The sequence below is a fragment of the Tasmannia lanceolata genome, unplaced genomic scaffold, assembly GCF_043159265.1.
Source record: "Tasmannia lanceolata isolate RefF3 unplaced genomic scaffold, GAP_Taslan_0.1 ptg000019l, whole genome shotgun sequence".
Classification (NCBI taxonomy): Eukaryota; Viridiplantae; Streptophyta; class Magnoliopsida; order Canellales; family Winteraceae; genus Tasmannia; species Tasmannia lanceolata.
Genome location: NW_027518696.1, coordinates 18,655,674 through 18,679,636, shown reverse-complemented (window position 1 = coordinate 18,679,636; position 23,963 = coordinate 18,655,674). Strand labels below are relative to the sequence as shown.

General features: G+C 41.7%; 1 protein-coding gene across 3 annotated transcripts in view; it reads left to right on the top strand.

Moving 5' to 3' along the window:
• The first annotated feature begins 10,616 nt into the window (after positions 1-10,616).
• The window catches only part of DFC (DHFS-FPGS homolog C), a 123,344-nt gene continuing 109,997 nt past the window's right edge, over positions 10,617-23,963 (top strand). For 2 of the 3 annotated variants that reach the window (XM_077363315.1, XM_077363313.1), the window contains exons 1-2: positions 15,105-15,297; positions 17,186-17,385. In XM_077363315.1, coding sequence (XP_077219430.1) covers positions 17,215-17,385 — 171 coding nt within the window. In that variant the 5' untranslated portion in view covers positions 15,105-15,297; positions 17,186-17,214. Of the gene's footprint in view, positions 10,812-15,104; positions 15,298-17,185; positions 17,386-23,963 lie in introns of those variants that run through there. The other variant, XM_077363314.1, reaches the window with a different exon arrangement.

Genomic DNA, 23,963 nt, shown 5'->3' with positions numbered 1-23,963 from the left:
TTCCCCTCATCCCTCCTACATGGCTCCTCCCTCCAATTCATATTCATGAATGACTCAATCCTACAGGGCTCAATGCAGAGCTCAATATTCTCCGATGGCCTACATGGCTCAATCATGCATGGCTCAATAATGTGGTCATCCATCCCATCACCTGGATCAATCATGCATCACTCAATATTGTCCTCACCCAAGTCATACTCTTCATCATATGGCGTACCAGTATCCAAAGGCACATGTTCTTCCTCTGCGCATTCATTTAAGTCAAACCTGTGCCAAGAAGACAACAAAATGATAAGTCAAACCAATTTAAAAGATATGATGATAAATGACTACCACGCATTATTTGGAAAAAAACATACCCACATGCAAACAAGTTATGCAATTACTAACTGGGAGATGGGGGGAAAAGGTTATTCCGGACCGCCGTCTGACAATGGAATAGTCGGGCAACTTGAACTTGGGTGTACTGTATTGCGGACGAAACCTGTATCACTTTCATTATATCTGCAAAGGTATATAGGTATATTGGATTAGCACATATAATGCAAACAAATTTTAATGAAGGACAAATTTCAAATGATCCAGCAAACTTACCTATCAGATGGAGGATCATTACCAACCGGAAATTTTTCTACATTCACATATTGCGGATCGCCCTCCGCCAATGGCACAGTCGGCAAACTTGAATTTGGGTGGATTGTGTTGGGGACCGGAACATCTTTCACATCTTACACATTTTCACAAGGTATACCAGATACAACCTGACTCCCAATATTCACATGTTTGGTTAAATAAATGATGACAGCATTAACCCCGGGATTATCAAGCATCCCCATTAAAACAGAAAGGTCGTGCTCGTCGTTGATTTCATAAACAATGGACTTCGATGGATCAACTACGTAGCGACACCGGATGGAGAATGACACATCACTTTTAGTAATTCCAATGGTATTACGAATTACAGATATAAATTCAGAGTAGCTAACTCTATGATTTACCTTTACAACCTTAAGCCTCCCTCCAACATAATCAAATGATCCATCATCCCTTAGATATCCATCATAGTATACCATAAATGTAGTTATACCTACCTCCATGCTCTTGTCTCAATTTCTAACGGTTGCAATTAATACATATAACTAATGACAACCTCACATTGAAATCAATCATTTACAACTACACTCTGTATTAAATTGCATGCAAAAAACATAGGAGTACATATACCATCAAGATTCAATCCATGAAAAAGCATTACTTACTGTAGACACCCACATTTTGCTTTACTTTAACCAACAATAACCTAATATATGTTTTAGGTCATTAATATCTTGATCTGACTTTACGGATCATCAATCGGGACAAAATAAGATAGGGTCACTTCATAGCCCGAACCCTGATTCCATTCCGAGACCCGATTTCCGTAAATCGTTAGATCAATGGCAGATCTTGACCTGGGTCTAACCATCCAAAACCACCTAACCTCTCCTCTCATCCTAACCATCCAAACCTCACCTAACCTCACCTAACCTCTCCTCTCATCCTAACCATCCAAACCTCACCTAACCTCACCTAACCTCACCTAACCACCTAACCTCACCTAACCTTACCTAACCTCACCTAACCTCACCTAACCTCCTATCCCATTCTCCTATAAATACCCTCTCATCCCACCATCCAACAAAAAGAAGAAAAAGAACCCCTCTCTTAGAAAATTCATCCCTCTCCCTCATCTCTTCAAGGGTTCGGCCATCCTTGCCGGATCGGGTGATTTTATACGTTGGGTGATATATATCAAAAGCAGTCATTATCAAGCAAGGAATCATCTTCAAGGAATTACCATCAAAGAAAAATCAAACACAAAGTGGGTTTCCAAAGAGGTAGGCATTTATTTCAATTCTATGTAGGGTCTGTTTTCATGCATATCTTTTACTTTAAAAGAAAAACCATGTTAGGAAGCATGTAGGGTCTGTTTTCCCCCTGGTTAGCCTCTGGTTAGACCCTGGTTGCACCCAGGTTCGCTGCTGGTTGCACCCAGGTTCGATGCTGGTTGCACCCTGGTTCCCTACTGATTCGCACCCTGGTTCCCTGCTGGTTGCACCCTGGTTCCCTACTGGTTCGCACCCTGGTTCCCTACTGGTTCGCACCCTGCTTCCCTGCTGGTTGCACCCTGGTTCCCTACTGGTTCGCACCCTGGTTCGATATTGGTTCGCACCCTGGTTCCCTGCTGGTTCGCACTCTGGTTAGACCCTGGTTGCACCCAGGTTCGCTGCTGGTTGCACCCAGGTTCCCTGCTGGTTGCACCCTGGTTCCCCTGCTGGTTCGCACCCTGGTTCCCTGCTGGTTCGCACCCTGGTTCCCTGCTGGTTCGCACCCTGGTGCACCCTGGTCCGCACCCTGGTTTGTACCCTGCTTCCTCCTAGTTAGACCATGGCTAGTCTCGGGTTTGCTCCTAACTTAGACCCGACTCACTTGACCCTAACCATTAACCCAATCCAACCAAGTCATATCCCAACACAATCCGAGTCGCATGTCTGAATCCATTTGGCCGAATCTCATAAGCCCGCCCACTTTGAATTCCGAAAATTCAAACCCTTGATGATTCCAATATGCTCAATTCTTTGATGCAAATTCCTAATTCCAAAATCCCATTGCTATATCAATGTTTTTGAATCTCAAGTCCAATGCTCAAATACAAACCCGATTCCTGATCCAAATACCAAACCTGTTTTCCAAAATCCAAGCAACCTCCCCAGCGGAACTACGTGTGGCTTGATCCCCATCGCGGGGTACGTAGGCAATTTGGCACTCCCAAGTTCAGTCGCACCTTTCTCTATCTTTCCCATTCCCTCACACTATTCATCATCTCGATTCATCTCGTGTCTCTCGGAACCATTGGATTATGGTTTCCGTCGTAAGAACCCTTAGAGCCCAATTTAGGAACAATGGTGTCGTGTCGTGTTGTGTCCTAAGTTTTAGGGAGTCCTAGAGTTAGGAGTCCAGCCTCATCACGGACGCTTGCTATGTATAGCAACCGTGCCATAGGTCTAGTTACACTAGTTACCCAATCTTTCCCTAGGACAAGCCTAGTAAACTAGGATGTAGGCAAACCTGCATTAGTCTAAGGGACCATTTGCATTTAGATGAGAATCATATAGCATCTTAGATGAAATCCTAAGATAATAAAATCCTCAACTTGAATTAAATAACTTCTCCTAAAACTGTTGAAACAGTCAATCCCGTCTAGGTCGGTGTCCTAGTTGAGTTAGGCATAAGTAGCTTAGCTTAGGTACACCGAACTACGTCGACTCTGATCCCAGTAAGGCTTGGGTACGTAGGCAGCTTGGATGTCTGACGGCATACCACCCGCGAGTCGGCACCACAACAAATTGTGGTGTTTCGTATATTAATTTTCTTGTAAATGCTTAATCAAATCACTTAGGACTTTCCATGAAATTAGAATTCTAGGAGAACTGTCAGTTAGATTGAATCCAGACAAATTAATGAATCAAGACACACATTTAGGATCCACAATGAAATTAGATCATAGGATGCATGTCACTTAGTTCGCACATTAACAGAGAGTTGAATGAGCCATTTAAAATAAATTTAAAAGAGTTAGCTTTTGGAATCGAAGACCGATTATCGGGCAGGAATGGTGCATGTGGCGGATAACTCCCCATACCTTCCATTCTTGTAACCAGGTAGCGAGTCTAGATTTCTGGTCAATTACGGGTCCTAGATCCCACATCTAGGTGGCGACTCTGTCAGTCTCTTTCGTGTGGAATTCGGATTGCCTTAGTGATCCCAAGTCCACAGGAAAGATGAATTCAAATCAATATTAAAAAACACACGCCAATCTCGTGGATACGAGAGACCAAGAGAGAGAGCGCGGCGGCTCGCGCCCCACCCTCCCTTGCGGGATCGGGTACCACAGTTTGGCGACTCTGCTGGGGATCACCTAACTTCATTAAAATTTCAAAAGATAACTCATTTGAATTTAATTTAACTGGCTCATAAAAGCTCTATACTTTTTAGATTAGTTTGTCTTGTTTTATTTTCTCATCACACTTTACTCAAACTTAATCTAACAAAACCTGAAGGCATCATAGATTGCGCGAACTTATTGCACACACTTACATCACTTGCATCTAAACCCTTGCATCTCACATTCACACACGTCCTATTTTAGGAACCCGGAGTGTTATCTAGCATGGTTGACTGGGATTTCATCACCTGGTGCCTCTGTGCTAGAGAAGCATTCCACCCTTAGCCTGGTACCTTTATGGTACGTAAACGGATCTCTTGTTCACGTACTGATACGCCGGACACTGGTACAGTATATCGAGCAGGGATTCACGCTAAGGGAACTCTTGGCCTTACCCCTAGATTAACCCACACATGCATGTAGTATACGAACACATGTGCATCACGTGTGTGAGCCTAGTTTAGGATATCCTACCCATTGGTGTCTAGATTAGGCCGTGGTCCATCTTCCAATGGTCACGATCGGTCCTTATATACACGAACAAAGTCATGAGTCGAGATTCTCTCTCCACTCCGATAGATTAGGATTAAGGTTGATGCCTTCAGGTAACACTGATAAAATGTGAAAAAAAAATTCCCTTTGAGTTAGGATATAAATCCCATCATTTCCAAAGATCTCATAGGATTAGTCATTCATGATCTATCCGTTGAAAGCAATCTTATGCTATCTCATCTAATCTTTTGATCGTGCGTCTTTCGTTCTTCTGTCATACGATTCGATCGTATCTTCATGCCATCCCCTAACTGGCAGATGCAGAATCTCACAATCTTTCGATTATGCGTTCTCATGATCTGATCATGCCTGGTCCAGATAATCCAATCTTGCTTGTACCCCTGGTCTGTTCCTCCTCTAGGGGCTACCTTTTTCAAGATTATTTTGCTAAGTCCTTCAGAGTTCACTCTCAGAATCCTTGAGCTAGGGGCATTTCCCTATGCGAATCAGTCATCATTGTCCAAAATTGAAAGTATCAGCCATGATGATGTTCAGAACGAACCAGCCTTCGCCGAGCCTTCAACGCCAAACAGTTGCAGCAGTTAAAGTTTTAGTCACTTACTATTTTATGTTGAGTCAGTCATCATGGTCAGTATAATTGTTGAGTCCGGTCTTACAGTTAAAGGTCAATGCCTAGTCCAGGCAAGTTATCTTCTGTTTCCCTTTCTTATTTAGAGTTGTGAATCCTGAGCATGTTCAGGATAGGTCGTCTGATGTAATAGCTTTTCTTTAAATAAAATTTCAGTCAGTTCCAAAAAGTTCACTTGTGTCTGTTCTTAAGTGTGCTTCTGATCTTAAAATAAGACTCCCTCTTCAAATGAGGACAAAATTGACGAAACTCCACTTGAGTCACAGCAATTACTTGAACGAGAGGAGGAGCGCCAATCCCAACCTTTCAAAGATGAAATTGAAATGATAAACACTGGCACTGAAACTTTGATTCAGTGAATGCCGATTGAAAATACATTACCCTCTAAAGAGTGTGAAGAATTGATAAAATTATTTCAAGAATAAGAAGATTGTCTAGAAAAGCTACAACCGATACCAGGGGCAAGACATAGATGGAAAGCTCAAAGAAAATGAAGAAAGTGAGAAGATATATGCTATACAAGGGGCATAGAGTGGAAACAACTTTCATATTTCCAATCAATGACCTTGGTTCTCAAATTCATAACATAAAGCCAACAAATTCAAGATGAAAAGTTCAAGAGCAAACAATGAAAAGTGATCATCAGATATCGAGAGTACGAATCCATAGATGGAGGATGTCAAAGAACAAGTTTCACTCTATGAAAATCAAAAGCACGTATTAGAATCTTGGAAGAAGAAGATCCATTATCTCTTACCTGGAAATGCCGTCAAATTCTGTGAAAAAAAAGAAAAGAAAAAATAAATAAATAATCAGTACCAGAGGGACCCTAGTAACCTAGATCGATTCCCAATTTGAACATCGGAAGGCCTCCTTTGGCCGAATAAATCCCAAAATCAGAACCCAACGTCAAAAGAATACCGGTTTGCAAACCCTTCGAGCCTGAATCAAATTTTCTTGAAAACCCATCAAACTAGGGGCATCCGCCCCGAACTACGCGAGACCTGATCCCTACACTGGGGTACGTAGGCAGCTCGGTTAAACCGAGTTCGGTCGATTCAAAAAAAAAAGAAAAAGAAAAATCAATCGTTCCAGAAAAAAAAAAGAGGGACAAGTTCCAAAAGAAGAGAAGTTAATTGTTCCAGAAAGAAAAGAAAAAAGGAAAAAAATCAATTAACCTTCAAACAATTGATCTTCAAACTAGGGGCATTCGCCTTGACCTACACACGACCTGATTCCTACCTTGGGATATGTAGGCAACCTGTTCACAGGTTCGGTCGAAATCTTTGTTGAACCTTAAGCCATTCTTTGAAAAGCCCTATCCTACCTATAAAGTCCTTCTGGTGTTCAGAACTAATGAGCTAGGTCCCGAGACACAATAAAAAAAAATGATGAATAAGAAAACGAACGGAGTTTGAAGATCTGCTAGACTGAAAACCTGAAAGGGCGGTCTAGGCAAAATTTAAGATCATTCCCCTGCTAAGTTGAAAACCCGAAAGGGCGGCTTAGGCAAAAGCTAAGGGGATAGCCTGCTGGATCGAAAACCTAGAATGGTGGTTCAGGCAAAAGTTAAGGCTAGCGCGGTCCGCCAAGTTAAAAACCCCGAAGAGGTGACTTGGTCACGGTAAGAGAATCATTATAAGAAGGCTACAGCTGGTATCAAGACTGAAGATCAACTGAAGTTCAAGCAAATTCAAGTGATATCCTCAAAACTGGGGGCATTGAAGCTAAGCAATCTTAGGGGGCGTAATTAAATCCTTGAGGCATTACTGTTTTAAGGAAAAAGTCCAGTGTTTACCAATTGAAAAACTATTCCTCGAAAGGATAGACTTACCAAACAAAATATTAACTAAGTCAGAAGCATCACTGTGTTTGTCAGTATAGTCAGTCAATCTTTGTTATTCTAAGTTCACTCCTTCAGGGCTGCTCAATCCTTTGAGTAGTGCCTTTCATCTAAGTTTTCTCTTTAGAAAGAGTCAATCGTCGTTCCTATGTCCAAATGATGTAACTGTCTTGGTGAAGGAGGCCCGGCCTAGGCAGCTCCCTGCAATTATACCTGAAAGGGTTCGAGAATCTAGTCAAACAGCTACATTTCAAAGAAGATCAACTCAGAAGAGTTCAGAAGTAGAAACATCAGAAAGCCCAGCTTCCGTAAAAAGATCATACCCCAGGAAGGCACCTTAAGCTTGGAAGAGCCCCAGATGCAATGGTGGTTGAGCCAATTTCTCAGAAAGATGAACCATTAAAATTCAGAATTTCCTTCCGGTTAGTTAAATACTATCCTGGTCAAGAAATGTTCATCTAAGCACCTGTCAAAAAACAGATCCCGCTTTTCCATGTTAGAGAGCCGTTGTTCTAAATTACCAATTTCAAGTATCTTGTTCAAGGTTTCAGTTATCAAAATCCCCAGAAGCAAGACCAACAGTCTCATTGAGAAAAATCTTGTTGAAGTTTCATAAAAGTGTTCCTAATCCATTCTTGTTACTAATGGTTCTTCGTTCATAAGGTTGGTCGTCTCATCATTCGTCAAAGTCTTGGTTTCCAATATCTTTACTGGGCACGATCTATAATGTCCCCGATTTCATTGAGTTCAAAAAAAAAAAAAAAAAAAAATCCAAAATTCATCAAATCCAATCCCCGATTCAAACAAATCCAATCTTACGTCAAATTCAAGTTCATGAAAAATCTCATGTCCTCTTTGAGCCCTTTTGTGAAAGGTGCCTCATTTCTCGAGTCCATTTGTGAATGGTCTCGTCTTCTCCTTGAACCCGTTTGTGAACAGGTTTCTCATTCTCTGAGTCCATTTGTGAATGCTCTAATGTCCTCTTTGAGCCCGTTTGTGAACGGTGCCTCTGTTCTCGAGGCCATTTGTGAATGGTCTCATCTTCTCCTTGAGCCCGTTTGCGGACGGTACCTCATTTTCCAAAAATAAAAAAATTTATCAAATCCAAATCCTTAATTAAAAAAAAAAAAATAAAAAAAAATCCAATCCTACGTCAAATTCAAGTTCATAAAAAATCTCTAAATTCTTCGAGCCCGTTTGTGAACGGGGCCTCATTTCTCAAGTCCATTTGTGAATGGTCTCGTCTTCTCCTTGAGCCCGTTTGTGAACGGTGCCTCATTTTCTGAGTCCATTTGTGAATGGTCTCGTGTCCTCTTTGAGCCCGTTTGTGAACGGTGCCTCATTTCTCGAGTCCATTTGTGAATGGTCTTGTCTTCTCCTTGAGCCCGTTTGTGAACGGTGCCTCATTTCTCGAATCCATTTGTGAATGGTCTCGTCTTCTCCTTGAGCCCGTTTGTGAATGGTGCCTCATTTCTCGAGTCCATTTGTGAATGGTCTTGTCTTATCCTTGAGCCCATTTGTGAATGGCGCCTCTTTTCTCGAATCCATTTGTGAATGGTATTGTCCTCCTTGAGCCCGTTTGTGAATGGTGCCTCATTTCTCGAGTCCATTTGTGAATGGTCTTGTCTTCTCCTTGAGCCCGTTTGTGAACGGTGCCTCTTTTCTTCGAGTCCATACAACTTTGGTCTCTTATCCCCTTTGAACATCATACAACTATGATGTCTCATTTCCTTGGAATCCGTACAAATACGGTATTTCATTCTCTTCAAGTCCATACAACTATGGTCTCTTATCCTCTTTGAACATCATACAACTATGATGTCTCATTTCCTTGGAATCCGTACAAATACGGTATTTCATTCTCTTCGAGTCCATACAACTTTGATCTCTTATCCCCTTTGAACATCATACAACTATGATGTCTCATTTCCTTGGAATCCTTACAAATACGGTATTTCATTCTCTTCGAGTCCATACAACTATGGTCTCTTATACCCTTTGAACATCATACAACTATGATGTCTCATTTCCTTGGAATCCGTACAAATACGGTATTTCATTCTCTTCGAGTCCATACAACTATGGTCTCTTATCCCCTTTGAACATCATACAACTATGATGTCTCATTTCCTTGGAATCCGTACAAATACGGTATTTCATTCTCTTCAAGTCCATACAACTATGGTCTCTTATCCTCTTTGAACATCATACAACTATGATGTCTCATTTCCTTGGAATCCGTACAAATACGGTATTTCATTCTCTTCGAGTCCATACAACTTTGATCTCTTATCCCCTTTGAACATCATACAACTATGATGTCTCATTTCCTTGGAATCCTTACAAATACGGTATTTCATTCTCTTCGAGTCCATACAACTATGGTCTCTTATACCCTTTGAACATCATACAACTATGATGTCTCATTTCCTTGGAATCCGTACAAATACGGTATTTCATTCTCTTCGAGTCCATACAACTATGGTCTCTTATCCCCTTTGAACATCATACAACTATGATGTCTCATTTCCTTGGAATCCGTACAAATACGGTATTTCATTCTCTTCAAGTCCATACAACTATGGTCTCTTATCCTCTTTGAACATCATACAACTATGATGTCTCATTTCCTTGGAATCCGTACAAATACGGTATTTCATTCTCTTCGAGTCCATACAACTTTGATCTCTTATCCCCTTTGAACATCATACAACTATGATGTCTCATTTCCTTGGAATCCGTACAAATACGGTATTTCATTCTCTTCGAGTCCATACAACAATGATCTCTTATACCCTTTGAACATCATACAACTATGATGTCTCATTTCCTTGGAATCCGTATAAATACGGTATTTTATCTTGCCCAAGCCCATTCAAAAATGATGCTGCATTTTCATTAAGAATCTTTCAAAAGTCATCCATTATTCTCTCTGAGACCATTTGAAAATGACGTCTCATTTCCTCTGAAGCTGTTCAAAAGCGATATTCCTTTCCCTCCGAAAATCCATTTGAAAATGGTATCCCATTTCTCTCGTTGCCAGCGGCACCGCAGCGGGTTTGTTTTATTGCATTCCAATTCTAGGATTTCATCTAAGGTCTTGCATTATATTAGGTTGCATTGTGTTTAGGGGGTTCCTTTGTCGATTAAAGTTACGCAAAATGGTTCTGTCATTTTAACTTTGGTATTCGATGACTACGTCGTCTCTACCAAAGAGGGGCATCTGTAGACACCCACATTTTGCTTTACTTTAACCAACAATAACCTAATATATGTTTTAGGTCATTAATATCTTGATCTGACTTTACGGATCATCAATCGGGACAAAATAAGATAGGGTCACTTCATAGCCCGAACCCTGATTCCATTCCGAGACCCGATTTCCGTAAATCGTTAGATCAATGGCAGATCTTGACCTGGGTCTAACCATCCAAAACCACCTAACCTCTCCTCTCATCCTAACCATCCAAACCTCACCTAACCTCACCTAACCTCTCCTCTCATCCTAACCATCCAAACCTCACCTAACCTCACCTAACCTCACCTAACCACCTAACCTCACCTAACCTTACCTAACCTCACCTAACCTCACCTAACCTCCTATCCCATTCTCCTATAAATACCCTCTCATCCCACCATCCAACAAAAAGAAGAAAAAGAACCCCTCTCTTAGAAAATTCATCCCTCTCCCTCATCTCTTCAAGGGTTCGGCCATCCTTGCCGGATCGGGTGATTTTATACGTTGGGTGATATATATCAAAAGCAGTCATTATCAAGCAAGGAATCATCTTCAAGGAATTACCATCAAAGAAAAATCAAACACAAAGTGGGTTTCCAAAGAGGTAGGCATTTATTTCAATTCTATGTAGGGTCTGTTTTCATGCATATCTTTTACTTTAAAAGAAAAACCATGTTAGGAAGCATGTAGGGTCTGTTTTCCCCCTGGTTAGCCTCTGGTTAGACCCTGGTTGCACCCAGGTTCGCTGCTGGTTGCACCCAGGTTCGATGCTGGTTGCACCCTGGTTCCCTACTGATTCGCACCCTGGTTCCCTGCTGGTTGCACCCTGGTTCCCTACTGGTTCGCACCCTGGTTCCCTACTGGTTCGCACCCTGCTTCCCTGCTGGTTGCACCCTGGTTCCCTACTGGTTCGCACCCTGGTTCGATATTGGTTCGCACCCTGGTTCCCTGCTGGTTCGCACTCTGGTTAGACCCTGGTTGCACCCAGGTTCGCTGCTGGTTGCACCCAGGTTCCCTGCTGGTTGCACCCTGGTTCCCCTGCTGGTTCGCACCCTGGTTCCCTGCTGGTTCGCACCCTGGTTCCCTGCTGGTTCGCACCCTGGTGCACCCTGGTCCGCACCCTGGTTTGTACCCTGCTTCCTCCTAGTTAGACCATGGCTAGTCTCGGGTTTGCTCCTAACTTAGACCCGACTCACTTGACCCTAACCATTAACCCAATCCAACCAAGTCATATCCCAACACAATCCGAGTCGCATGTCTGAATCCATTTGGCCGAATCTCATAAGCCCGCCCACTTTGAATTCCGAAAATTCAAACCCTTGATGATTCCAATATGCTCAATTCTTTGATGCAAATTCCCAATTCCAAAATCCCATTGCTATATCAATGTTTTTGAATCTCAAGTCCAATGCTCAAATACAAACCCGATTCCTGATCCAAATACCAAACCTGTTTTCCAAAATCCAAGCAACCTCCCCAGCGGAACTACGTGTGGCTTGATCCCCATCGCGGGGTACGTAGGCAATTTGGCACTCCCAAGTTCAGTCGCACCTTTCTCTATCTTTCCCATTCCCTCACACTATTCATCATCTCGATTCATCTCGTGTCTCTCGGAACCATTGGATTATGGTTTCCGTCGTAAGAACCCTTAGAGCCCAATTTAGGAACAATGGTGTCGTGTCGTGTTGTGTCCTAAGTTTTAGGGAGTCCTAGAGTTAGGAGTCCAGCCTCATCACGGACGCTTGCTATGTATAGCAACCGTGCCATAGGTCTAGTTACACTAGTTACCCAATCTTTCCCTAGGACAAGCCTAGTAAACTAGGATGTAGGCAAACCTGCATTAGTCTAAGGGACCATTTGCATTTAGATGAGAATCATATAGCATCTTAGATGAAATCCTAAGATAATAAAATCCTCAACTTGAATTAAATAACTTCTCCTAAAACTGTTGAAACAGTCAATCCCGTCTAGGTCGGTGTCCTAGTTGAGTTAGGCATAAGTAGCTTAGCTTAGGTACACCGAACTACGTCGACTCTGATCCCAGTAAGGCTTGGGTACGTAGGCAGCTTGGATGTCTGACGGCATACCACCCGCGAGTCGGCACCACAACAAATTGTGGTGTTTCGTATATTAATTTTCTTGTAAATGCTTAATCAAATCACTTAGGACTTTCCATGAAATTAGAATTCTAGGAGAACTGTCAGTTAGATTGAATCCAGACAAATTAATGAATCAAGACACACATTTAGGATCCACAATGAAATTAGATCATAGGATGCATGTCACTTAGTTCGCACATTAACAGAGAGTTGAATGAGCCATTTAAAATAAATTTAAAAGAGTTAGCTTTTGGAATCGAAGACCGATTATCGGGCAGGAATGGTGCATGTGGCGGATAACTCCCCATACCTTCCATTCTTGTAACCAGGTAGCGAGTCTAGATTTCTGGTCAATTACGGGTCCTAGATCCCACATCTAGGTGGCGACTATGTCAGTCTCTTTCGTGTGGAATTCGGATTGCCTTAGTGATCCCAAGTCCACAGGAAAGATGAATTCAAATCAATATTAAAAAACACACGCCAATCTCGTGGATACGAGAGACCAAGAGAGAGAGCGCGGCGGCTCGCGCCCCACCCTCCCTCGCGGGATCGGGTACCACACTTACATACTTGTTCATATTTAAACCCTACACTGACTGTCGATCCTCTAGCTTCATGAGTTCACCGACGAAAAACCCATGAGAGAGGGGACTCCTCACCGTCTATAAGCCCAAGGATGTAAAAAGTAAAAAAAATCATTTTCACAAAAAATTTTGATTTTTATGCCAGTGGATATCAATCCATTACATTTCCATTTCTCCTCCTCTGCTACAAGAAGAAGAAAAATAAAAGGCATCACTGACAACATTTAAAAAAAACAGAGGTCAGTATCACTCATATCATTTCCCGCCAGCTTATATTGTTAACGTTGACTCTAACTTCCACAATAATGTCGACGTTAAAGTAGGAGGAAATGATCCCTTACGACTAATTCTTTACAACTGTACTTACCTTTGACACGAAACTGATTACTTTTTTAAATATTGCTGAATAATAAACTTGTTTCAATAAAAAAAAGGATGAATATGGCCTATTTTAAAGATTCTTACAGTTACAAACTCTTGATTAGGAAGTACGCTAATTCATTTAAGGGGAGTTTAATACACTAATTTTCTTTACGGGGACGTTAATAGCAAAGATTCTACAAGTGCTACAATTGGGTAAAACATATAGTCTGTGGGTTGGGGAGTGTCTCGATCGTAGCACTGCATTTATGGTTGACACGATACCTATTAAATGCAAGCCGAAAGAAACTTTCTAAATCAATAAAATATTACAAATGGGCTACAGAATGAGAGAATGATTGACTTGTACTCGGGGGCTGCAAGGAAGGGCAAAATGGTCTATATTTAGTCTGACACATGTCCTTTTGCCGTGTCAGAGCGTAAAGTTGAAAACTCGCCGCCTATGAAAGTTCAGAAAATAAACTAGCCTTCTTTGGTATTTTTCTCAGTATGCTTACAAGAAAGTCCCTCTTACATTCCTTTCCAAGATAAGTTTAAGCTGCTGATATATATATATATATATATATATATATATATATATATAGAGAGAGAGAGAGAGAGAGAGAGAGAGAGAGAGAGAGAGAAACCGGTTCCTACACATATGTGTAGAGAGTTCTCTACACACTAGCTTAAAATACAGTGGGGGCCCACATTGTTTGGGTGATCCAAGCCATCCATTTTAAAGGCCCTCACATAGATATGGTGTCTACAAAAAATCAGATCCATATGATCATCCCAACCCTACGATTTGTGGAGCTAAAATGGATGTCTTTAAACCTTCACAAATTAGTTCATTTTTTGCCTCCAAAGTTCGAATGGTTAGGATGATCCTATGGATCTGATTTTTTGTGGACACCCTATCTATGAGAGGGCCTTAAAAATGAATGGTTTGGATCACCCAAATAATGTGGCCCCCACTGTATTTTAAGCTAGTGTGTAGATAACTTATCTACCCATGTGTGTAGGTGTATATATATAGAAAAGTGATTTTTTTTTGTGCGCTTAAGTTGGTATAACGCCCCCCATTGATGCGCTTTAGCGGGACCCAAACATTTAAACGAATGGGAGGCGTTATAACAACTTAAGGCACCAATATTTCCACTAGGCATTGGAGGGACGGTTTCGGCATTCCAAGGAAACAAAAAGCCAAAAAACAAGGCAAAGATTGCTAACTTTAGAAAAAGGCTACTTATTCCGTTCCACTCTTGGTTCCCTTATCATAGATTTTATATGGTGTAAGCCCGTATTCTTGGTTCCCTTATCATAGATTTTATATGGTGTAAGCCCGTATTTTTCAAAAGTACTATATGTACCATATCATAGGATGATCCAAACCGTTGTTGTTCCCAAAAAATCATTTCCATAGGATTATCCGAGCCCTCCGATCTATACAGGTTTCCATCATATGCAGTTCTTGTATAGATTGGAGGGTTGGGATCATCCTATAGAAATAAATTTTTGGGCATTTACTCGTGGCCCATCAGATGGACGGTTTAGATCATCCTATACTGTGTCCCGTACAACACGTTTTTGAAAAATAAGGGACTATAAGGGCTTACAGCATATAATTTCTCACCATATCATTATTCTCTCCCCACCTTCTTTTCATGATAAAACGAACGCATCTTGTCTTTTTATGACTTAACCAGCCGTCCAAGACTCCAAGGCCACGATTAAAAAAACAAAAGACAAGCTGAGTTCGTTCAATTATAAAAACATGGTAGTGTCGAGTTGTCAACATCAGCAGCCCGTATATTCAACAGGCGCATAAAAACAATTTCGTACCCCGAGTCCCTGACCTCAGACGGAGGGTCGGAAAATAAACAATCCTCCGCCCTAGAAAAAACACGCAGCCACATCACACCACGGCGCACGTTAGACTTCTGGTGGTGCATATATAAAATTACTTAGCACGACTTAGACTCAATCTCTGAAAATGAGAAACGAGACGATACTGAGAAGCTTGTGAAAGAAAGAAGGAAGAGAGGTAAAATAGAGAAGAAGGAAAAAAACGAAAAACCAAACTAAATTTCATTTTCTGTATAATTTTTTTTTTTGTTTACTATCATTTTTGTTCTCTCTCTTTCATCTGTTTAATTTCCCTATATCAGAAGATTGTGTATGAGATTCATTCTTATTCACATTCATGGTAGGAAACTCTGTTTTATGAAGGAAAACTATATGTTAGGTATTATAAATAAATGGTTGCAGAGTGATGCTTATTATAAAAAAAGGGTTTCAATCTCAAAAGAAAGGATTGAGAAATAACCCTTTAATTTTGATTTATTTTGTTTTGTGGGTATGATGAAATCAATCTCTTATTCACTAAACTTATTGATTCATTAATAGTTATTGTTGTTGTTATTATTTTTCTAGTACCTAAGTTGGAATTGAATAACCAATCGTTTATTTTTGAATAACAAGAAAACAGATAGAACATATGATTTTGATTTATTTTATTTTGTGGTCATGTTGGAATCAATCTCTCATTCACTAAACTTATTGATTCATTAATAGTTATTTTGGTTGTTATTTTTTTTTTTGGTAGCTAAGTGGGAATTGAATAGCCAATCGTTTATCTTTGAATAACAAGAAAACAGATAGAAAAATTGATGAAGAAGAAGATTAAGAAAATTGCTTGCTGAAACTTGTATTAAAGAGATGGAGTGTAAAGTAGTGTTAGACTATGCAATTTTTCTGTGGTAACTACCTTTTTGATGTTTTTAAGTTTTCCTCATTGGGGAAGAATTTGTATATATTTGGTTTATCTACCCCATATGAATAAAGATATTAAGATAGTTATTTTTTTATTCTACAAGAAGCTCTTACTTTGAGAAGCAAACCTAATCTTGACTATCCGCGTTACCTCAAATGATACATATCATCCTTCATCCCTCACCCACTCATACATCCCAACTTGTGGATCAAATATTGCGAGAATCAATCTGTTCATATGTTTCCAATCATTTGATCATTGAACTTAAGTGTGAGCTATTACTAATTTTCTCACTCTTCATTTGCAAGCTATTGATTAGGCATTTGGGACGATCCAATAAATATTCTATCTTAGGTCATGTCATGTCCATGATAGGGCCTACAAAGCGAGGAACATTAACAGTAGCTGTCTTTTGTCGACCATAAGCTAATCATATTGTGAGAGAGCACTGAGGTTGCGTCTTGAACTATCGTTATATTCTTACTCATATTGGAGTCTGATGCTGTCAACAAAATTGTCCAAGGATTATCTTAGCTAGCCAACATGCCAAGCAAAACTCAACCCATAATTTGGCACCACAGGAGCCACAGTTCCTGTCCACAAACCCAAGAAACTAGATAAGAAATGGCTTAGGAAGAACGCTGAAAATTGTACAGAGCTGATGTTTTTTGGCCAACGTGTAATTTTATATTTTATTTTTATAAAACCTGCAATCACAGTACACTACGACACACATTAGACTTCTTGTACACATAACAAATTACTCAGCACAACCTCGACTCAGGTCGGAATATTGTAATCCATTGTGATCTCTGGTTTTCTCTCGTTGAGTCCTACAGTCCGACTGCTTGCTGTGTTTTTTCTCTGGTTGTTTCTCCCTTGCTTCATTACTGCTTTAAGACGGCCCATTTTTTCTTGATTTCGTTTCACAGGTTATCTTCTTACTCTGGTAACTTTGTTTTGAAATTATTGATTCATGGTGCTCTAGGTTCAGGTTTATCGTCAGTGTCTGTATTTTCTGGAAATTCTAATTGTATTTAATTTCTTTTTAAGCTCTATCTATCAAGTTCAGAAATTGGACATCACGTCTTTGACAATATTACCCTGATTCGAATTCACATTTTTAAATTCTAATTGTACTTCTTTGTTGCCTTTGCAGGGTTGATACCATAAAAGTGCACTCAATTCATGAAAGAGATGGGAAGTGACGGGGATATTCATGGACACTCACAAGAATTATCTCTTTCTTCTTCATATGAAAATGCAATGGGAGCCCTTTCTTCTCTCATTACTCGACGTAGACGTGGAGATGGATCAAATAGGGAAATCAAGTTTGATTTGATGTTTAAATATCTAAAGGTAACTTCAATTACCATTGTGCTGGAATGAAAAAACCACTGTCTATATGGCTTCCATTTAGGTCTTGTACATTCTTTTCAGAATCTCTTCCTCTTTGCTTCATTAATTGGATTCAAAAACTCATTTTTTCAAAGATAACAATGAATTTGCAAACGATCAGGATCTTATAGAGTTTTGTGCCCAAACCTTCAGACCAGCTACTTTTTTGATAAAATTGCCAACTCTTGAAGTAGTCTCATGGTTACAAAAATATATACATTTCGTACAAGCTTCAAGAGAAGCTGAACTGTTGGTTGGGGTTCTGCAAGGGAAAGGAAGCATCTAAATGGTAAACCTTAACTGGATCTTACCATTTCAAAAAAAAAAAAAAAAAAAAAAGTAAATAAAAATAAAATCCTTAATCTTGAATAGGCTACTGGGTTCAGTGTTCTTATGATAGATAATAGTGCGAATGAGAAACCTTTTAACGAAGACGGTGTGTCATTTTAATAGTGTCATGACATATACCCTAGTTTCTAAATTGTAGGATTTATTAGTCTTTTCTGATGGTAGTAGTCATCTCAGACATGCAAAAAGATGTTGATTAGGACTCACTTTAGGAGCTACTCAACTGCGGGCTTGGGTTCGGAAGAATAAAAGCCTCTAGACAGTAAACCTGGTTCAGAATTGTTTAAAATACATGCAAGAAGATGTTGATTAGGACTCACTTTAAGAGCTACTCAACTGCGGGCTTGGGTTCGGAAGAATAAAAGCCTCTAGACAGTAAACCTGGTTCAGGATTGTTTAAAATAATCCAGTGTATTTCAACTGTATTGCATTAGATACACGACAGAGAAGAATTTAACTTTTTGGAAACTGTTAACTCAAGGATGGTTACATCTAAATACAGTTTAACGGTGGGCAGAAGCCACGTGAAAATCCTATTTCTTTTTCTAAAACTTTTCTTTCCTCTATTGAATAGTCCTTTGACTTGAGACATCCTATTTTTCTATTTGCTGTTGTTTACGTAGTCTTTTTCAAATATTGTCCAATAGTTTTGAGAATATTCTTCAAATTTCTTTTATTAGCTCAACTCAACTCAACTAAGCCTTTGTCCCAAACTAGTTGGGGTCGGCTAATGAATCCTTCAGAAAATTTTCATGAAGACGATGAAAGGATCTACTTGGCTCAAACTGACTAAGTCTAATCCTGACACTAGTTGGGTTCGTCTACATAGATCATTTTCTTCCATTCTTTCCTGTCCAAGGTCATGTTCTCTGTTATGTTCCTAGCCATAAGTCTTTCCTCACCGTTTCTGCCGAAGTTGTCTTCGGTCTGCTCCTACCTCTTTTTACTCCATCAACTTGGCATGAGTCACTTCTTCTCATTGGAGCATCCAAAGGCCTACGTTGGATATGCCCAAACTATCTTTTTTTTTTTTGGAAATGGTAGGATGATTTCATTAAAAGGAAGAGGGCCGAGATCGATCCCAACCAAAATTCCAAGCAAACAATACAGCAAAAGCAAAAAACGATACAAATCTCAAGGAGGAAGGAATTCAAACCACTCCAACTCCAACTCCAACCTTCTAACCCCACTCCTATCTAAAGAGTCCGCTTCCCCATTAGCGGACCTCCGAACATGATTGAAAACAATAGATGAGCCCGCAATTAAATCATCTATTTCATCAAAAATAGAAGAAAATCTCCAAGGAGGCGACACCGACCCCTTCAACTGTCTAATCACATTCCAAGAGTCTCCCTCCACAATAGTGCTATCCATTATATCTCTATCAAGCCTTCTTATGCCATGATAAACCGCCATCACCTCGGCCTCCGAGTCATCACAAACTCCAAGAGGGCCGGAATAAGCCCATACAACTTCACCACAATCGTCCTGACACAATCCACCAACTTCGGCCGAGCCCGGGTTCCCAAAACTCGACTCATCAAAGCTAATTTTGAACATGTCAATTGGCGGAGCCTCTTATCTCTGAATAGTTCGAGGCCGGATCTCCTTACTAAAGCAAACAACTCTCCAACCCTCCCATAAGTCAAAGGTCGATACAAAACAGAAAGCCCGTAAACTTCTCGCCAATGAAATAGTGAGCGCGATAATTTTCATATATAGCCAATACGGAGATTTTGCAACCCCTTCAAAGACACGAGAGTCTCTCTTTCCATATCACCCACCATGGCACGAAGGCCCAATGAAGCATCAACTCCGGAATAGAAAATGAAAAAATCCAACTAATGCCAAATCCCAGAAATATCAAACTCCATATCTGATGCATATAGGAGCAATGCATGAAGAGATGACTCACATATTCATCATCATTCAAGCAAAGGAGGCAATGGTCAACAAGCATCATACCACGCTTCCGAAGGAAGTTAATCATTCTGATCGCGACATACCGCCCACCCGAAGATACCAACTCCAGGTGGGCAATGAAATTTCCATACCGGCTACACTAAACAAGAATATCTCTCTCGACGGCTACACTAAATAAATCCGGGAATAAAATCATAAGAGGCTCATCTGCACACCATACATCCCCCAAAACTTTTATTCGATCCCTCGAATACAGTCTTGTTGGAATATGTAACTTGCCTAAGGGCATTTAGGACTTTGTACATTCCTTTATGTTTTAGTATAAAGATATGAGTCAGGGGGAGATAACCCTAACTCATTTATTTTCTCTGTCTAAACTTTCGTCTAACATGGTATCAGAGCCTTAGAGTTTTCTGATCCCTAGGGTTCTCTAGCAGCCTCCATCTTCTCCGCCACCCCCCTCGCCGCGAAACCCAACTCCGGGCCAAGTTTCATCGTAGGCAGACCGGCACGCCATCTTTTTCCTCCTGAGGAGGAGTCGTTCTCTCCGAGCCGAAGGCACCAGACCCTCCCTCCCTCCCGCCCGCCACGTTTCTCTACCCCTGCGCAAAGCTCCTGGTCCTGTACCCCCGCGCAGCAACCGCCCACACATTTTCTACCTAGGGTGGAAATTATTTTCCAAGAACGAGGATTTGCACCCCCCAAAATTGTCCAGGAAAAATATTTTCTGACCCCCCCCACAAAATCACTCTCCTGGAAATAAGTTTCCAGGGCTGTGTTTCGCCTCACATCAGAATTTTTTTTTTCTAGCCCCCAATTCCTAGGTTTGCTGGTAAGCCTCACACCCCAAAATTTTCAACCCGCATCATTTTTCCACCTCTTCCTTTCATCCCTTGGTAAACCCTACCACTCTTTTCTCCCTGTTATTATGTGTTAGATCTTCATCTCTTACCCTACTTTGATTGTTGTTTGTCTTTGCGGCTCCCCTCTGTGTCTCATGGCTTCCCTTTTGTCAAGCTTCGTCGATGCCCGTCATTCTTGGAGCCGCGTCTAGCTTTCTTGGCCTATCCTAGTTTGCCCACCTATTCTGTTATCTCCTGTTATTCGTCTTGGTTTGGATTGTCTGTTTCTTTCTTGCTTGTTGTTATGGAGGAGGTGCTTGACAATCCTTCCACAGGAGTGGCTCCTGGTGTTCGTCCGACACCCTCTTTGGCGTCTTCTTCGTCATCATCTCTCTCTGTGGATGGATCATTCCCACATATCACTACTGTTAAGTTGGATGGGGCAAACTATGTTACTTGGAAAGCAGCCGTCGAGAAGTATCTTATTGCCTGTGGGAAAGCCCACGTCATTCGTCGTGATCCTCCTCCTACGACGGATCCCACCTTTGATCGATGGGAACATGAGGATACTCTTGTTTGCACCCTTCTGTGGCAGAGTATGGCCCCTCACGTCTCTGGGCCCTTGATGCTTCTGCCTACTGCGAAACGGATATGGGATCAGGTTACTCTTCTTTACTCTGGCGTGGCAAACATTAGTCGGATCTGCTCTACCTATTCTGAGTGGGTGCGTTTCCGGTGCGTTTCCGCCATGGTGATCTTCCTCTTGCCACCCATTACAGCCAATTCGTTGGCCTCTGTCAGCAGCTTGATGTTTACATGCCGCTTACCACGGATCTCACAGAGGCTGCCCGTCAGAGGGATCAGATCTGTGTTGTGCAGTACCTTGAGAGTTTGGGTCAAGAGTACATGCATCTTCGTCAGCAGATTATCGGTTCTGGCGCTATTCCTTCCCTTACTGAGGTTTACTCTCGCGTCCAGCAGTGCTCTCCTGGTGATCCAGTGATATCTGTTCCTATTGATGGTTCTGCTCTCGCGACCTATAATAGCAGTACTCGCCTGCCTCGTGGTGGAGCCTCCTCTGGTCGTGGCCGTGGTGGTGGTCGTTCTGGTGGTGGCCGTGGCCGTTCTTTTTGCACTCACTGTCAGCGCGAAGGACATTATATTGACCATTGCTATACCCTGCATCCCGAGCTTCGTAAGGCACGCTCGGCTCACATGGGTGCTACTACTGCTTCGGTTTCAGATTGCGTTCCCTTTGCTTCTGTTCCTGCACTAGCTGATTCCACCTATACATTATCCCGTGCCGATTATGAGGAGTTCCAGCGTCTGCGGCTCAGTTCTCGTCCTCCCTCTGCAGGTTTCGCCCAGCCAGGTAGTTCACCCACTACCCTTCTATCTAGCTCAGGGTCATGGATCATTGACTCTTGGGCATCCAATCACCTGACTGGTAACTCTTCTCAGCTTTATTCTTTTCGCTCTTTCTCATCCCCCTCTCAGTCTATCACCCTTGCTGATGGGTCCACTACACCTATCACTGGTGTTGGTCATATCTCCCCTCATCCTGCTCTTACCTTATCTTCTGTTTTGTGTCCTAAAATCACCATTTAGTTTACTTTCAGTTAGCCAAATTACTAAATCTCTTCATTGTTCTGTCTCATTTTTCCCATCTTACTGTTTGTTTCAGGATCTCTCGACTGGGAAGACGATTGGAACGGGTCGTGAGGTAGATGGACTTTATCGTCTTGACTGCCGGCCGCCTACTGTCTTACATAGCTCTATGGATACATTTCAGTGGCATTGTCGCCTGGGGCATCCTTCACTTCAGCGGCTGCAGCAGACTTCTCTGGTTCCCGGACCTTTTTCTAGTTTTTAGTGCGAGTCCTGTGAACTCGGGAAGCATCGTCGTGTGTCGTTTCCGTCCCGGATCATTAGTCGAGTGTCTAGTCCATTTGAATTAGTCCATTCTGATGTATGGGGACCCTCTAGGGTCGCGTCTAGTACTTGCTTTCGGTATTTTATTGTGTTTATTGATGACTTCTCACGCATGACCTGGTTATATTTACTTAAGAGTCGATCCTACGTGTTCTTTGCTTTTCGCACATTTCATTATGAAATTAAGAATCAATATAATTGCAATATTAAATGTCTTCGTACTGACAATGCTAGAGAATATTTTTCTGATACTAATGGCTTTCAATCCTATCTCTCCCAACATGGGATTTTACATGAGTCTTCATGTGCGTACACTTCTCAACAGAATGATGTTGCTGAGAGGAAACTTCGTTATTTGCTTGAAGTAGGTCGTACTGTTCTTTTTCAGATGAGTGTTCTTAAGGCATACTGGAGTGATGCCCTTCTCACGGCGTGTTTCTTAGCAAATTGCCTTCCTTCCTCTGTCTTAAAGGGTGCCTCTTCTTTTGCGATTTTATCTCCTAGTAAGGAACAGTTTCCTCTGACACCTCGTGTATTTGGATGCGTTTGTTTTGTTCATCACCTTGGACCTGGCCGTGACAAACTCGATCCCCGGTCTGAGCGTTGTGCCTTTCTGGGGTATTCCCGTACGCAGAAAGGCTATCGTTGCTATAGCCCTCGTCTGCGTCGCTGGTTTGTCTCAGTCGATGTTACGTTATTTAAGTCTGAGGCATTCTTCCAACATGGCGCGGCATCTTTCACCCCTTCTCTCGAGTCCGAGGTCTCGCTTCCCTTACCAGATCTACCTGCTTCTCTTCCGTCATCTCCTATTTCCGTGCGGCCAGCTTCTGAAGCTTCTACTTCTTCTGCCACGTTGGAGAAGCCAGCTCCACCTAAAATTACACAGCAGTATCAGCGGCGCCAAGTTACAGATAGGTCTCTTCTACCTCCTCTCGCACAATCATCTTCTGAGTCGATGATCCCTCTCTCCCGCTCTCAGGTATCTTCTCTTCCGCCTTCCTCTGTTGTTTCTGATTCTCCTATTGCATCTCGTACGAGATCCCGTTCCACTGCACATCCTATTTCGAATTTTATTTCTTATGATAAGCTCACCAGTACCTTCCAGAGCTTTGTTTCCTCCTTGTCTTCTATCTCTTTACCACAGTCAGTGGCTGAGGCTCTTGACCATCCTGGCTGGCGTGATGCTATGAACTTAGAAATGGGCGCTCTTCATAGTAATGATACATGGGATCTGGTTTCCCTACGCGCTGGTGCCCGTCCTGTTGGTTGTCGGTGGGTTTTCTCCATCAAATACCTTCATGATGGTACTGTCAAGCGCTTAAAAGCACGGTTAGTCGCGAAAGGAAACACTCAGACTTTTGGTATTGACTATACTGAGACATTCAGTCCCGTTGCGAAAATTCCCTCTGTCCGTGTGCTCCTGTCTCTTGCTGTTAATCATAGCTGGCCCCTTCATTAGCTGGATGTGAAGAATGTCTTCCTCCATGGCAACCT